The following is a 13,023-nucleotide window of genomic DNA, read 5'->3' on the forward strand; positions in this document are numbered from 1 at the left end:
TGCTAAATTACAGGGGTACGTTTTGTCATTAAGCTTTTGTTAAGTTAAGCGTTTTCTCGACCATTAACTCTTGCTTACATTATCGACACATGAGAAATTTTGGCGCCCTGTCCTGAATACCCACAGCACTATGGGTATTCAGCTTCACGTTTTAAACTTCCGGATACCCCGTGCGGGCGGTGATTTCGTCCTTCACACAACCTAATTGCACAACAAGCACCGCCCACTTCGGTTACACGGGCAAACAAAGCATACGCTCCCCATTGTATCCCCATTGTAACGCATATCTGTACGTTAGCAACATCTATTTGCGAGTAGGCAAAATGGAAAACAGTGAAGGGTGAGTGGTAAACGCTGTGCCTAATTAAATTTCACTTGTACTGGCCGATGTGTCTGTGATATCAACTGCAGAGGACACAGAGTTGTTTGTTATTCCGAGCACCGGCATCAGGCAGTCAGCAGTTGAGACATTCTGCATGCTAATGCTAAGCTAGCATGCTCTCACTTATATCAAGCCTGAGTTTGTTGTCTTTTTTGTTCCTCTGCTTGCCCAGACTGTGTATCATTAAGGTGACAGTGGCTTTGTGGTCGGTTATACTGTCAGTCGAGGCTAAATCGATATTATAACGTGAAATTCTTTTCTGACGTTGTTTCATGTTGTGTTAATCAGTAGCAGGCTACTGTCCGACTACTACAGACTGACTACATTTAACGTTAGCTGTTAGCTAGCAGTCATCTCTAAAATAGAAAATAGCTATGTGCCCTATCAGTACCAGTCCTAACGTTACCTGTTGAAATTGTTGTATTTTGTGGGGACTTGAACTTTACATCAGCTGGTTCGCAAACAAAACCAATATCAACACGTTTTTGAGCAAGGCATGAAATAGAGAGCGCAGTGGTTTGCGGACAGGTATCAGCTCTGTCCTTTGTGTAAGGTCTTAGCCTGCAGCTTGCATTAATGTTGTGATGCACTGATTCTACCACAGAGGACAATGCACTGTATCATCACGCATATATGGTTGAATCAGCAACTCTGAAAACATGTACTGTTGAATCGTGTTGACACGTAATCAGAGATGAAGTTGATGTGACGGGCATCTGTACAGGCCTACGTTTCTCATGGGTCTTTACAAACATGTAAAGGCAAAGCATGTCAGCCTTGTTAGCAGGGTTACAGTTGTCTTTATCAAGATGTTGATCTTATATCGATATACACTCAATTGCCAGTATATTGGGTACAGCAATAAAATCGTGAAATTGATAATGCCCACTTTTTATTGAAACTGCTTAGGAGAAGTGTTGATTCAAACATATCATTTTGAAGGACGTCTTTTGTGTCGCTGTTGATTTTATTGTTGTACCAAAGACTGAATGTGTTTTAAAGAAATCTGTTTGTTTTTTTATCCTACTTTCATTAAAGTATGATTTACTGCAAGACTGTAATAGTATATTGCATTAGTTTTAGCTAGGTGTACCTAATAAACTGGGATCTGAGTGTATATCACAATATGGCAAATGCAGAATCCATCCATCCACTGATGTGTAAAACAGTGGTTTGTCTTTTAGTGTTGTGAAGATCAGAGGGAACTCTGAATGTGTATGAAAAACTTAGTTAACAGCTTTTGTTAATTTTTTTGTTATGATTTACTCAGTGTCACTAATTTGAGGAATAGAAATGTTCTAATCTGTAGCACAATAAAAGTAATATCTCAGTACAATTCCAATAAAAGTTGATAAACACTTATATCAAATGACAGCCCAGCCAAATACAATAGGGTAGCTACTACTTACTGGTTACTCATTGCTGATTTACCTACAGATATTTTAGAATTAAGTTATTGGGTAGGTGCAGTGGTTAGCAATGTCACCTCACAGCAAGAAGGTTTTCGAGTTCAAATCCTGGCTGGGGCTTTTCTGCATGGAGTTTGCCTGTGTGGGTTTTCTCTGGGTACTCTGGCTTCATCCCACACTCCAAAGACATGCAAGTTAGGTTGATTGGTGACTAAATTGCCCAAATAATGAATCAATTTTGGGATTATTGACAATTTGTTTTAGAAGTATTAAATATTTCTAAGAACTATTAAATACAGTAATTTAAATGCTAGTAGCCAAAAAACAAATCTTGAAAATGTCAGTTCTACAAGTGGCCAAATATTCATACTATACAGTAAATAATGCAATATTACATTTTAAAATAGAGAAAAGTCTCACCATGCCATGATGCCCTGTCATGTGAAAATGAAACCAAAAAAATTCATGTGTATGATATAACATGATATTGGATGTGAGCATGTTATAATAAGATATTGAATATGAATATTATATTGAAATAGATTTTTAACATCCTGTTTGTGTTTTCCCTCCTCAGAATGGAGGTGGAGGGTTGGGACTCTGGTCTGGAAGAAGAACTGGGCATTTCTTTGGATGAGCTGAAGAAGTGGATTGAAGATGCTGTGGAGAAGAGTGAGCTCGTGCAAAAGAAAAAGACACAGCTGGCAGAGATGAGAGAATGGGTGGAGAAGAAAGAAGAGGAAGCAGCGATGACAGAGAAGCTTCTCAAAGATGCCAACCAGTGAGCACAAATTAACCTATTAAGTTTATTTATTCAGTTGTGCTTGTTTTTAGACTATAAGCAATGTTTAGATGGCTGGATTGGGGGCAGAGTAGCACACTTTGGGACCTGCTTCTGAGCAGGGCCACATAATGAGCTTTTCAGTATGGGTACAGTCCACTTTTAAGACGACAGAAACACACAGACCCTGGTATGATATGGTTACAGGATGGTTTCTGGTGGCGTTGAAAAGATTTGACAAGGGAGTCAGATCTGATCTTTTCACAGATGTAGACACAAACATAATCAGATCTGGGCCTTATCCATATGTGGTTCTAGATCATATTCAGTATGTGACCATGGTCAGATCAGAATTTGTCTCACTCCTCTGTTTGGGCACATATAGAGTACCAAAGGGATAATGAATTTTTGTAGGAAGTTAGCAGCACCTTGGTTTCCTTGACAAAAAGTCAGTGGGTTTTTTTTTATATAGGCTTTTGGATTATTGCAGAAAATAAGCTCTGTGACAAACAGTGGTTTATGACACTTGCAATTGAAATGCATGTTTTGTTCAGCAAGATACAAGTGAGCACCACTTCTATGATTTTTGAAGCCCAAATACAATCACCAGATGTAAAAAAACAAACAAACAAAAAACAATTGTTAGGCTACAAACGAACTACACCACAATCCCTTCTTTGACTTTGACTTCTCCACATGGCGTCCAACTTTTATTGCTTACTTCCTCTACAGTCCTTTCCTCTCAGCATGACCTGATCTAGCTAGTAATCTTATCAGTTAAAATAGTTTGAAAGTGCACGAGCTTAAACATAATGAGGCTGGAAATGAGTATTAAGGCATGTAATGTGAGCATAGTTTAGACCAGCCCCACTCCACTAAATAAGGTCAGTTTTAGCTTTGACAATGATCTACTGGACCAGATTAGTGCCTCCCTAGTTAGAATGTAAGTGTTGGGTCTCACCGACTGACAGTTCTCCTCCCCTGCTCTTCCTCAGGTCCATGTTAGAGTGTGAGAGCCTGGTGAAAGCGGCCTACCGGAAAAATGGTCTTGTGTATCGAGAGAGCAGCTCAGAGGATGAGGGGGGCGGAGGACGGCCGCTGTCCTCTGAGGTCATTGAGATTGACGATGACGACGATGATGATGTCATTGCTGTTGGCTGTTGTAAGTCATGTATTTTTTTTTTTTATGAGAACCATTTCCACCCACTGATACAATGACATGAAAAGAGTCAGGTTATCAAATATGTGTTTTTCTTCATTTCAGTGGTTCCTCCAAAGAAACCTCTTACTGCTGGCAAAGATCCAGTGGTGAGAACAACAAAAACATCATTATGTTACTTCAAAATAAATAAATTGTTGACTTATTACTGTAATGTGACATAACTAACAATTTCTGTAACTGTCTGCTGTAAAATGATGCCGTCTCTGGGCCAATCAAAACAATGAACCTTTGTTTTCAAGATCAAACATTTTTATTGTCAATTCACTATATGTGCAGGACATACAGAATAATCGAAATACTGTTTCTCTCTCCTAATATTGAATATTGTTGAAACCTGACCTGTGATGCCTTAAGAAATTATGTGATTCAATTAAATATTTTACCCAGATGTTCACCTTTTAAACCAAATAGTTCAGTTTTATAAAAAGTGACAGTGGAGCAATTAAGATAAGATGGATTTTATAAATCCCAAAGGAAACGTTTTGTTTCCAAGATTGTCACTATACACAGTGAAATTAATGAATATATTGTATAAATATTCAAATATAGTGAGGTGTAAGATAAAAATAAATAGCAATGCATTAATGAAAGCATGTGTTACAGGCTCTTATGTAACAAATTAAAAGCAATTATTAACCTGGATATAGTAGCATTCTTATTTCCTGAACATTTTTGACAATACCATTTCCTGTGTTTTTGCCAAAATTCAATTAGTGGCAGGCAAGATAATTGTGCATAAGACCAAGACAAATCCACTGTCTCCTGTCCAATGTAATCATGGACAACAACACAAAAACATAAAATATACTCCATAGCTTGGCTGACATGTTCTACTGTCCAGTCCCATAAAACAGAATGAGGAAATTTCCCCCCCAAATTTGTAACAGACAAAAGTTGTTCCAGGCTATAATTACTGTGGTTAACAGTTGCTTGTGGAAGTGCTTAAAATAATCACAATAATATATTGTGGGTCTGACGGCACACAGCTATGAGGGGGAAACACTCCTCAGTGTATGCAGATGTTGTCATGTCCTGTTTGTTTATTTTTCCAGTTACAAGATGCTGCTGCTGCTCTACAGAAAACCTCTCAGCAGATGCAGAAGTTGGTCCAAATTGTCAGCAAGCCCTCACCAGGTGCTCCATTTCTCAGATCCACGGGACAGCCCCCAGCTCAGTCAGGTGAGCACGCGCACTCTAAAGGTATTGTTACATGCATTGTACCTGGGTGAAAGTTGTATTATTTTTAATGTGTGTGGCTTTTCTACCCTCCAGGTATGCAAGGTTCGGCACCTGCAGTGTTTGTGTCCCAGGTTTCATCTCAGTCCATAACCAAGCCAAGCCCAAATATAACAGAAGATGAGCTCAGAGTCGGGATGAGCATTCTGGGAAAGAAACGCACAAAGACCTGGCACAGAGGCACCCTTGTTGCTATCAACCCTGTTGGTTTGTTACAAGAACATTTTTGTCTTCTTTAGGACTTTGAATACAGTTTGATCATTTTTATTATTAGTATTCTAGGCGTTTTACTATGCTCAGATTCTCCTTTTCTGCTCTGTCATTAAAGCTACTCATTCTCTGTCCATATTCAGGAAATGGTATATTCAAATATAAAGTGAAATTTGATAAAGGAAAGAGTCTGCTCTCTGGAAATCATGTGGCTTTTGACTATAACCCTACACTGGAGAGTCTGTATGTCGGAGCCCGTGTAGTTGCCAAGTACAAGGATGGCAACCTGGTGTGGCTCTATGCTGGAATAGTAGCTGAGATGCCCAACAACAAGAACCGCATGAGGTATGTATGTGGAGCTAAGCACCAGGGAAACTATGGGTGGGGTTGCTGATCACATTTGCTTATTGGTTGATGTTAGTCTGATCAATACTCTTTAGGCTAGTATCATAATTTGTAATAATGAGTAAAAACCTCATCATATATACTGTAGGGAATGACCGCTTCACCTGGACAGTGGTGTCATGGGTAGAGCAGTCGGCTCCCAACCAGAAGGTTGGGGATTCGAATCTCGGTGCCTGCAGTCCACATGTCGAATTGTCCTTGGGCAAGACACTGAACCCGCCAAGTTGCCCATGATGGCACCGTGTATGCACACAGCAGCCTGGGGCCCTTGGCTCCAAACAAAATTTCGTTGTACGTGTCGCAATTATACAGTGACAATAAAATAAAGCTTCTTGAACAGCCAAATCTGATTTGACTGACAAAATTCTGAGTCGGGTATAAACCTGGTACATACGGTACGGGATATACAAATACTTATGCATCTCTGGCAAGCTAATTGATCAGGCTCCAGTTGATATCTTTGACATTTGTGTTTTAGGTTTCTGATATTCTTTGATGATGGCTATGCTTCATATGTGACACTACCTGAGCTCTATCCTGTTTGCCGACCACGTAAGCACTTCTTCTTTTTTGCAGTCTGTAAAGCACAGTCAGTTCTGCAGAGTTACAGCTGTGACTTGTGTTGGCTAGGTTTTGGTTCACTTTGAAAAATGTAATGTTGGATGTAGACATTTGAAAATTGATTTTGGAAAAAATTGCCAATTTGTGATAAACTGGTCAATAAAAGGGCATGATCAATTTTGTTTTCACAGTAAAACATACCTGGGAGGACATAGAAGACGCATCATGTCGAGACTTCATCGAGGAGTACATCACTGCCTATCCCAGCAGGCCTATGGTTCTCTTAAAGGTCAACCAAATAATCAAAACAGAGTGGGATGGAACCTGGTGGAAGAGCAAAGTAGAAGAGGTGGATGGCAGCTTGGTCAAGATCCTTTTTTTGGTACGACTGCCTCCGCAAAAGTGTTGAAATTTTGTATGTACTGGATTATCACTGGTATATTGTCACCACATTGGGCAGAGAATAAACTTCTGGTGTTTGCTGTTGCTCAGGATGATAAGAGGAGTGAGTGGATCTATAGAGGCTCCACCAGGTTGGAACCAATGTTTAACCTGAAAATGACCACAGCCAACAATCAGGAGAAGAAGCTTGCTGGTCAGCAGAGGACACGACCTAACATGGGTAATGTATATATATATACACACACACACACACACACACACACACACACACACACGTCTATACACAAGTTAGTAACTCATCTACAAAAAGTGTCACTTGCAGTTATCCCTAAACAGAATCTCTTACTTGTGTTTTATACTTGTACCTAATTTACATCACATTTTAGAAGTTTGTTTTAATTTTTGAACTGTAAATCAGTCCCCATTTCGGCCACTGATTTGGTGTTGTAAAAGAAAATATGACAGATACACTATTTATAGGATTTATGTTAATACCATGCCCTTTTACTCATTTGTTTTCACTTCATTTCTCATTGTTCATTTCAATTTCCAGGGGCATTGAGGAGTAAGGGCCCAGTAGTTCAATACACCAGTGATGGACATGTTGGAGTCTCACCCATCAAAGCACCACAGGCCCCACCCAGCCATCCTTCACAGACCCCACAACTTCAACCACGTCCTCAGCCCCAACAAACCCAGCAAACACCTCAGCCGGCACAGGCCATGCAGCCCCCACAGACTCCACAGGCTCCACAGCCCCCGCAGGCTCCACAGGCTCTGCAGCCCCCACAGGCTCCACAGCTTCAACAGCTTCCCCAGCCTCCACGTGCCGAGTGAGTAATGCTTACTGAACATTTAAGCAACATTGTTATTACCACTTTGTTTAAAGGCGTAAGCTTTCTAAGGAAAAGCTGAAGCTGACAAAAAGCTTGTGACAGAATAATCTCTAGCATGCAACCAAATTACCTAAAGCGAAATGTGATTGCTGCAGTTGAAAACCTAGATGATATGAGTTATTGACTTGAAGTCTGTTTCTCTGGTCACTATCTTCAAGCAATAAACATCAGATGGCAAAGAAGAGCACTACTCCGTTTGTCCCAGGCGTGGGAGGCACACACGCCTCCAAAGTCATGCAGTCTCTTTCCTCCAGTCCCAGTAATCTGTCTAGGTGAGTTCACCTGATAGTAGTGTTGTAGTCAAGACCACCTAAACTGAGACCAGACCAAGACCAGAATGTACCAAGCATGACAAGACCAAGACTTTAGGGGTTGAAACCAAGACCAGACCAGTGCAGTTAAACTGAATTTGATAGTTGGATAGTATTTTTTTATTTTTTATTTTTATTTTACCAGGGTAATTCCCATTGAGGTTTGAAATCTCTTTTTCAAGGGCACCCTGGCAAGATGGTGGTACACATGTACTTACTCGCCTGTGTTTCAGTGACATTAATGACATTATATCATAGGCGTGTAATGAGATTTCACGATATTAAAACATGACAGTGTTTTGTCGAGGCAAAAGCTGTCTTGCAATATCAGTAAATAATAGAACCGTAGCAGCAGCCAGTGTGACGATACAGTCATATTAGTCTGGCAAAAATGCTCCCTGCTGTGTTTTAATGCAGAGGGCTGTGTTAGTAGGGAGCTGAGGGCTTGCAGGGGGTACGTTGTAGGCATGTATGATACAGCCACATTATGATGAGTCTACATGAGCGGCTTCATTCACATTTCCAGCCTGTGAGTTCCCATTGTGCTTTGGTAAGCCATGCTGCTAACGTAACCTACTCTACCTTAGCACCAGTTCTACCACCAGTGTGTCTGCCTTGGTAGATAAAAAAAACAGTTTAACATCCAGTATTAATGAAAATGCATGGTGTGTTGTAATGGTTCATTACCTGTGGCCCAAATTCAACAGTGAATAGCAGTGAATGCTAACAACGTAAACGACAAAGTCTCCTTCCCCACGGGCGCCCACACCCTGATCATACCCCATATGTTATTGGTCAATGCAGCTCCTTTGCTGGATGATGTCACCAGCAATGAAGGTCGCACACAGCTTCAGTTAGAGATTAGAAGCTCATGCATACTTCATGCACAATTACAAGTCTGAGGGGACTCATATGAAATCCTACAGGAGAGAAGCCAGTCAGTGCCTGCATATTCTTGTTTTTTACTGCATATGATAAATCACACTGAAGTGACATTCATTACAAGTTGATTAGTTAAAACATTTTTCTAGTCATGTATTTCATGATTGAAGATTCTTACTTTTTTATTACTTATTATAGATAGTTATTAATAAAGGTTTATCTTATTTTATTTCTTAAAAATAGTGTTAAATCATCATCTTGTCTTGTTCTCGTGAACCCAGTATCATGTATCATCTCGTCTCATGAGATAAGCGTATTGTCACACCCCTACTATATATTAGTGAAGTTACTGACAATTTTTCCCTATAAAAATTCCCCAAAATGATACTAAAGTCACAGTTTGTCCAAACACTGATCGTTGATTAGCATGTCCTTACTGGGGCCAACATGTGTTGTAATGATGTTAACCAATTAAACAGACAAACGGTCGATTCCAAGACCAACACTTGCAGTGGTCTCAAGATCGAGATGATCATAAATACTACAACACTACCTGATAGTATGACCTAATAAGTTGCTACTTCAGACGCAGATAAATAGAAAGGCGCTGTAGAAAATGATCTCTACTTAGACATTTGATGTTTTTAAATGTAACTGATGTTTCACGCTCCCTTTTTCTCTAAACCAACAGTGGAAGGATATTGATGACACCCCCTTTCACACAGCAGTATCAGAGGCAGATGCCGTCTCTGGCTCCTGCCCCCCCTCCTATAATCAACACGATGGCCACCATCCCACATCAGCCTTCCTATCGAGCCCCAACCGACCGCATCTTCTACTTGGCTCACACGTGTCAGCCTGCCTGTCTGAATCGTGTACGACCTGCAAAACCAGACATACACCGAGGAAAGAACCCCCTCCTCACACCATTACTGTACGATTTCAGACGCATGACTGGACGACGCAAAGTCAACCGAAAGGTCAGGATGAACAGTGACATGTCTGAGGACCCTGAAATATGTGCATTTCTTGCTTTTACTTAATTTTTCCTTAACATTCTTGTGGTTAAACCTAATTGTACAACTCTTGTTTCTTACATTTTCACCCCTTAGATGTCTTTCCATGTCATCTATAAGGCTCCATGTGGCCTTTGTCTACGTAACATGGCAGAGATCCAGCGCTACCTCTTCCAGACGCACTGTGACTTTATATTCTTAGAGATGTTTTGTCTAGACCCCTACGTACTTGTGGACCGCCCCTTCCAGCCACAGAGGCCATTCTATTACAGTGCAGACATCACCAGTGGAAGAGAGGACATCCCGCTGTCCTGTGTCAACGAGATCGATTCCACCCCCCCTCCTAAAGTAGCCTATAGTAAGAATCACATTAAGATGGTGGTGATGAAGAGATCCATTTAGGCTTATAATTGATCAGGGTGCTCAGACTACAATGTATTTTGTTTTTGGAGTGGAGCACAGATTAATCAGTCAATATGCAGCTATATTAATAATCAGTTAATTGGTTAAGTCACTTAAACCAACCAAAGAGACAAATATTTTATCATTCCAACTTAAAAAGTGTGAGAATCTGTTGCATTTTCTTGTCTACATTACAGTTAATTAAATATCTATTGGTTTGTGGAGGGTTTTTAGCACCATGAGCTTAAGGCAATTGTGATTTTCATACATTTTGTCAAAATCAGGTTGTTATCACTGTGCATCATCCAGTCCTGGTATTGGTTTGTTTTTAGGTTGATGGAGCCATACAGGTTGTACATATTGGAACCTCCAACCCTGGTATTGGTTTGTTTTTAGGTTGATAGATCCATACAGTTTGTACATCCCGCTGGGGAAACTGCAACAGCACCTTTTTTGCCCATTTTGTTTCTGTTTGATCCCCTAATTGCTTCTCTAGCTGTTTTTACATATTTAAGTTATTTGTTTGTCTTGCTTTGAGTTTTAGATCTGTTTTGCAAGCCTTCAGCTTCAGATTTCACCTGCATGTCTTTTTGTGCAGTGAAAAAATAGAAAAAGATTACAAATGTTTGCCTGTGTGTACATGCTAACAGATCCTTCTCACCTTTCTTCAAGGTAAAGAGCGTATTCCTGAAGATGGGGTATTCATTAACACCAGTTCAGACTTTCTGGTTGGGTGTGATTGCACTGATGGTTGTCAAGACAAGTTAGTGAAGCTACTCCAAAAACCCATAATTTTTCATTTTTCTCCTCTTGGTAATATTTGGAAGTCATAGCTTTGTTGTGTCTTAATTACAGGTTCAAGTGCTCCTGCCACCAGCTGACCCTTCAGGCTACAGCTTGTACACCAGGGGGACAGATCAACCCAAATGCCGGATATTTGCACAAACGATTAGAGGAGTGCCTTCCTACAGGGTCAGACATTGTACACACACACTGAAATAAAGCACTTCGCACATGTGGTGTAATTCTCCAGAAAGACAAATGTGCTCTCACCCCTCATAACCTCATAAGATTATAATTACTGCTGAATAACAGCTAATTTAGTTGTCTTGTCTCAGAGGCCTTTATCCTTATTCTGTCTTCTTCTCTCTCTGTTTTTTCCTCCCTCTCAGGATCTATGAGTGTAATAAGATGTGCAAATGTTCTCATCAGATGTGCACCAACCGCCTGGTGCAACATGGTTTGCAGGTGCGTCTTCAGCTCTTCAAGACCCAGAATAAAGGCTGGGGCATCCGCTGTCTGGATGATGTGGCCAAAGGCTCTTTTGTCTGCATCTATGCTGGTAAGGAAAAGGAACAGACTTCATAATGGTTAAGCAAGGGCAGGGGTGATGGAAGAGAGGCACACACACTCCTTCATCAGTCTGTTTATTTGGATGCTTCAGTGCACATCGTGATTGCAAGGTGACTTATACCCCTCCCTTTTTCTCTTCTGCTTTACCAGGTAAAATTTTGACAGACGACTTTGCTGACAAAGAAGGTTTAGAGATGGGGGATGAATATTTTGCTAACCTGGATCATATAGAGAGTGTGGAGAACTTCAAGGAGGGCTATGAGAGTGAGGCCCACTGTTCGGACAGTGAAGGGAGTGGCGTGGACATTTCCAGGATCAAAATCCAGCCATCTGCTTTAGTGTCATCTAACCCTATTGGGCGTTTACCCAGAAAGGGTGAGTCTCAATCCAAAGGTGAGTGATAAAGTCAGTGTTTAATAGATGTGGTAAGATTCTCCATGTTTTCTTGACCCCAGCTGGCATTTTATCTTCCTCACTCTCCACATGGTTTTTCATATATATTTTTTCTGTCACAGCAGAAACCACAAGCTCATCGGGCGACAGCAGTGATGATGATGAGAAAGACTCTAAGAGTGAAGATGAAAGTGACAGTTCAGATGACACATTTGTGAAGGATAGTTACTACAGCTCCAGCTCTGTGTGGAGGAGTTACACTACACGTGGCCAGGTCAAGGGCAACAAGGAAGGTGAGGCAGGTCTTTATTTGTAACACTGTCAGTATTCACGTTAAAATTATCTTCTTTTTTTAATATAAAAAGGTCTAATGTTTTCATTCATGTTGATAAAGGTTAATGGCTGATTCATTTCAGCAGGGCTGAAGCTGTTTTATATAATCTGACTCAATCCCAGGAAACTAAAAGATAAAAAATTAGACAAATCTCAGCACACTGCTGATTTAGCATTTGACTGTTGGAAAGACTAAATCACTTGGGTCTCTTGGAGCTATGATGACCATCGTCAATAATTTTGAACAGTTAATTGACTAAATGGTTGCATCAAAAATAAGATGATGAACAAAAAGATTTGCAGCCCAAAGTAGCAGCAGTGATAAAGTCAGACTCATGTTATTTCCCTGTTATATTGTTGTCTTAAGGTCATTGTGACTGCCAAAGTGCACCCACTTTATTGGTAGCCTTTAGGTTTAGTTTTAAATTTGAACAACATACCTTGACTTTGTAGTCTTTTTTCAGACACTTATGTTCAGAAAATGCTGAAACTTATCTTCCTGGTTTTCCTTAAACAGCTACAGGGTTTTTTCTGTGTCTGTGTTCACACTCTGACCTTTGTCCTTCGATCCCTAGGGAGTCAAGACAGTAAAGATGGACTCACTGCATCAGCCAAAGGAACCGATGACGAGAAGCCACCATCAATGCCTGAGGAGACAGGAAAAAGCAAAGTGGCTTCCTGGCTTACCAACCAAGGGCTGAAGAAGGTGAGTACTGACAGAGTTAATAAAACAAGAATAATGTGTCATGACACTGAGCTCAGCCTTTTTTTAAATGACTGTAGTGTCTTGCACAGAAATACAGCTATAATACTGCTGAACTCTCATCAT

General features: G+C 40.5%; 1 protein-coding gene across 1 annotated transcript in view; it reads left to right on the forward strand.

Annotated features, from left to right (window-relative positions):
• Nucleotides 1–232: 232 nt before the first annotated feature.
• The window catches only part of setdb1b (SET domain bifurcated histone lysine methyltransferase 1b), a 15,044-nt gene continuing 2,253 nt past the window's right edge, over nt 233–13,023 (forward strand). Inside the window, exons 1-20 of the mRNA XM_020617642.1 lie at nt 233–340; nt 2,369–2,572; nt 3,568–3,734; nt 3,837–3,880; nt 4,847–4,973; nt 5,067–5,237; nt 5,384–5,585; nt 6,124–6,197; nt 6,398–6,588; nt 6,699–6,828; nt 7,162–7,441; nt 7,663–7,776; nt 9,389–9,677; nt 9,810–10,071; nt 10,788–10,878; nt 10,971–11,087; nt 11,288–11,457; nt 11,619–11,861; nt 11,987–12,154; nt 12,770–12,901. Coding sequence (XP_020473298.1) covers nt 324–340; nt 2,369–2,572; nt 3,568–3,734; nt 3,837–3,880; nt 4,847–4,973; nt 5,067–5,237; nt 5,384–5,585; nt 6,124–6,197; nt 6,398–6,588; nt 6,699–6,828; nt 7,162–7,441; nt 7,663–7,776; nt 9,389–9,677; nt 9,810–10,071; nt 10,788–10,878; nt 10,971–11,087; nt 11,288–11,457; nt 11,619–11,861; nt 11,987–12,154; nt 12,770–12,901 — 3,193 coding nt within the window. The 5' untranslated portion in view covers nt 233–323. The remainder of the gene's footprint in view (nt 341–2,368; nt 2,573–3,567; nt 3,735–3,836; nt 3,881–4,846; nt 4,974–5,066; nt 5,238–5,383; nt 5,586–6,123; nt 6,198–6,397; nt 6,589–6,698; nt 6,829–7,161; nt 7,442–7,662; nt 7,777–9,388; nt 9,678–9,809; nt 10,072–10,787; nt 10,879–10,970; nt 11,088–11,287; nt 11,458–11,618; nt 11,862–11,986; nt 12,155–12,769; nt 12,902–13,023) is intronic.

Source organism: Monopterus albus, unplaced genomic scaffold (genome assembly GCF_001952655.1).
Source record: "Monopterus albus unplaced genomic scaffold, M_albus_1.0 scaffold192.1, whole genome shotgun sequence".
Classification (NCBI taxonomy): Eukaryota; Metazoa; Chordata; class Actinopteri; order Synbranchiformes; family Synbranchidae; genus Monopterus; species Monopterus albus.